This window comes from Priapulus caudatus, unplaced genomic scaffold (genome assembly GCF_000485595.1).
Source record: "Priapulus caudatus unplaced genomic scaffold, Priapulus_caudatus-5.0.1 Scaffold359, whole genome shotgun sequence".
NCBI lineage: Eukaryota > Metazoa > Priapulida > Priapulimorpha > Priapulimorphida > Priapulidae > Priapulus > Priapulus caudatus.
The window spans coordinates 29,785-32,658 of NW_014577420.1; the positions used below are offsets into that span (position 1 = coordinate 29,785).

At 45.7% G+C, this 2,874-nt stretch overlaps 1 protein-coding gene across 1 annotated transcript in view; it reads right to left on the reverse strand.

Annotated features, from left to right (window-relative positions):
- Window positions 1-2,874, reverse strand: part of LOC106809494 (dedicator of cytokinesis protein 7-like) — a gene marked incomplete in the record, with an annotated part of 65,865 nt that overhangs the window by 22,895 nt on the left and 40,096 nt on the right. Inside the window, 3 exon segments of the mRNA XM_014812581.1 lie at window positions 958-1,053; window positions 1,457-1,536; window positions 2,560-2,602. Coding sequence (XP_014668067.1) covers window positions 958-1,053; window positions 1,457-1,536; window positions 2,560-2,602 — 219 coding nt within the window.

Consider the following 2,874-nt stretch of genomic DNA (forward strand, 5'->3'; position numbering starts at 1 on the left):
GTACAACTTCACTTCAGTGTGCCATTCGCAGTATTGCTACTACCAACAAGTGCCGCAGAGCGACAGCGCTCAACTGACGTGTACTGTAGCCAGGTATTCTTCTGATAAACTCACTGGCAACCGACTACTAATACAAATCTAAAATCTATGATAGGCTTTGCTATACCGGTAGTACAGTAATAAAGATACACCTGTGTAACTTTAATGACTTCGCTATATTAACATGTTATCATGGATATGCGTCGAGCGCGAGCGTAGTGGTCGTGGTGGGGGCGGGTGAAGGGGGCTCTAATAGCAAAAGCAGTTCAGTCCTTTGTTAACAGTCAACAAATCCATGTTTGACCCTCCTCTTGAGGGTCAAAAGGTTATCAGACACTTACTCTTCGCACATCAGCGGAAAGTACATTTCATGGTCCTTTCAATAAAGTGATAAAAATGGTAGGTCAGCCCTGAAACAAAAAAGTTTTGCACTCGGTCCGTTAGACCATGTCCTAAAAAAAAAACCACTGCCCTTTGACCTGTGACCTCCAATTTCGCACTGGTGATGGGTTTCCTCCCCATCACACTATATATCGAATATTACGCGCGTAGGTCGAGCCGTTAAGATTTGTGCCGCAATTCCGTATTTCCTCCTATACCTTAAGTTAAGGGGGAAATATTCCCCCTCCATTGACACATCTTGACCTTTGACCCTTGACCCCCCAAATTCGACATCCCGAGTCCTTTTCGCAATCCCCCCCGACGTCCCGAATATCAAGACTGTACGTCGAGCGGTTAAGATTTGTGCCATAACTGTTGACACACGGACGGACGGCCGGACGGACATTCATGCGATTCTACTACTTCTACGACTTCGTCAGCTGAGCTAATAATTATAATAGTATAGTTGGCACAATATCATTTGGTAGCTGCGATAACTATGTCACTATGCAGTCACGAGTAGCACTGAGATCTTACCATCAGCTCAAAGCAGAACCAGGCGTTTGTGAGTGCTGTCTCCCTGACAGAACCTGAAGACACGACCCACTGCAGTGCAATCTCCTCATGTACGAGCTGTAACATGAAACACATGATGTAGCAGGTGAGGAGGGAAGAAGGGGAGGGGGAGGAGGAGAGAGGCAGAGGAGGGCAGAGGTAGAGGCGACGACCCAGTCCAGTGAATCTCCTCATGTACCAGCTGTAAGGTCAAGCGTATTCTCTCGTGTGGCTGCACGAGTGATCTGGAGCAGGAAACTGGAGGGAAGGAACTCTTATTCAACAGCTGCATTGCCGATAATACTGATAGAAGAGATCGATTAGAATTTCATAATCGATCGAAGGCTGCACCCGACCGATCGACGATTGACTGTAATCAGTGGATCGCGTTAATCCTGTATGCTATAGATATAGGACAATGCTAACACAGCGCTGGCGGGCGCACACACGTTACAGATGTACGTTGGAGCGTTGCTATTACCTTTCTGTAGTGCGGTTTCACAGTGCTGTAGATGTTTTCGTACGTCGTACGCATGCTGCCCGTTCGCTCCATACCTCTACCTGCAAGCCGTAGCAAGAAGAAAACAGATCTCATCAGCCACAGCTAACGCCGAACAACCAAACAACGCAGGATCGAAGAATGGCATTCCCGCCTTTGCTAGAGATTCTCCGTGCTATCATCTGCGATGGACATACATATATACTGGGGTAGGAATTTTTTGCGGGAGGTTCGAATGCTCGAGATACACGTGAACACCGTGAAGAGGGGGTAATACTCATATTACAATATAATTATGTGATATGATTATGTGGGTGTGTTATGTTATATGATATCATAATATTATATTATTATACGATACTATAATAATACGTTTCTAAGTGGATAATTATATGACAACAGATAACATTTGCTCTACGGCTATAGCATGCAGAATAGTGCATCCTATCAAGCAGCAAAAAATTGCTAACAGATCTGCATAAATAGATTACAATATGACACATATAACACATAATAATAATAATAATAATAATAATAATAATAATACCAACAACAACAACAACAACAACAACAACAACAATCGTATAATTCTATAAATATATGATACGACAACTATTGGTGCATAAATTAAATCGCTTTACATTTCCCATTCCACGACAATCGTTTATTTCTCGTGAAGATTCGCCACAACAACACGTATCACTGGTCAGGAATTGTAACGACTGTGTGAGAGACCACCATCAAATCTGGAACGGCCATCCGTCCAAACAGAGAGACCACGCCCGCTTCAAATTACGCTGGGCTAGGTCGGTCATGCAATCCGTTCACACGTGCTCTACCACGCATGCACACTGAACGGGTCTTTTAAACCCCGTCTCGCTCGCAACAAATGGTCAGAGCTGTCAGTCAATCGTGCAGGAGGATGGGTCATCGAAGCTGTGCTACCGCGCGCGTGAAGAGCACTAAAACGACAACAGACGCCACGCTACGCAGCGACACATGCACACACACACACACACAGACTGAGACGAACGACCGTGTGGCCGCCCAGCGGCACACCCCTGTCAATGCCCCTCCTTCCTCACCATCCGCATCATAGAATGAGTCATACAGGGTGACTCTTCCGGCCTCTGAACACGAGGATATCGGCAGCAAGGCAGCGGGCAGCGGCCGGCGACGGCGGAAGGAAACGAACAGCACATTACGAACAACGGACGCGCGTTTTCAACGAGCCATTATCGCGCGGCTCAACAGTTTGTAACAGTCAACGTTACAACGCTTTCACGCGTTTACGAGGTTTTTTACGTTAGATTAGCAATGTCTACAAGAGTTCAAGGCTTTTTAGAGTGCGCAACTTACTATGTTGTATTACGGTCATGATATTTTTAACGGTTAGAGCT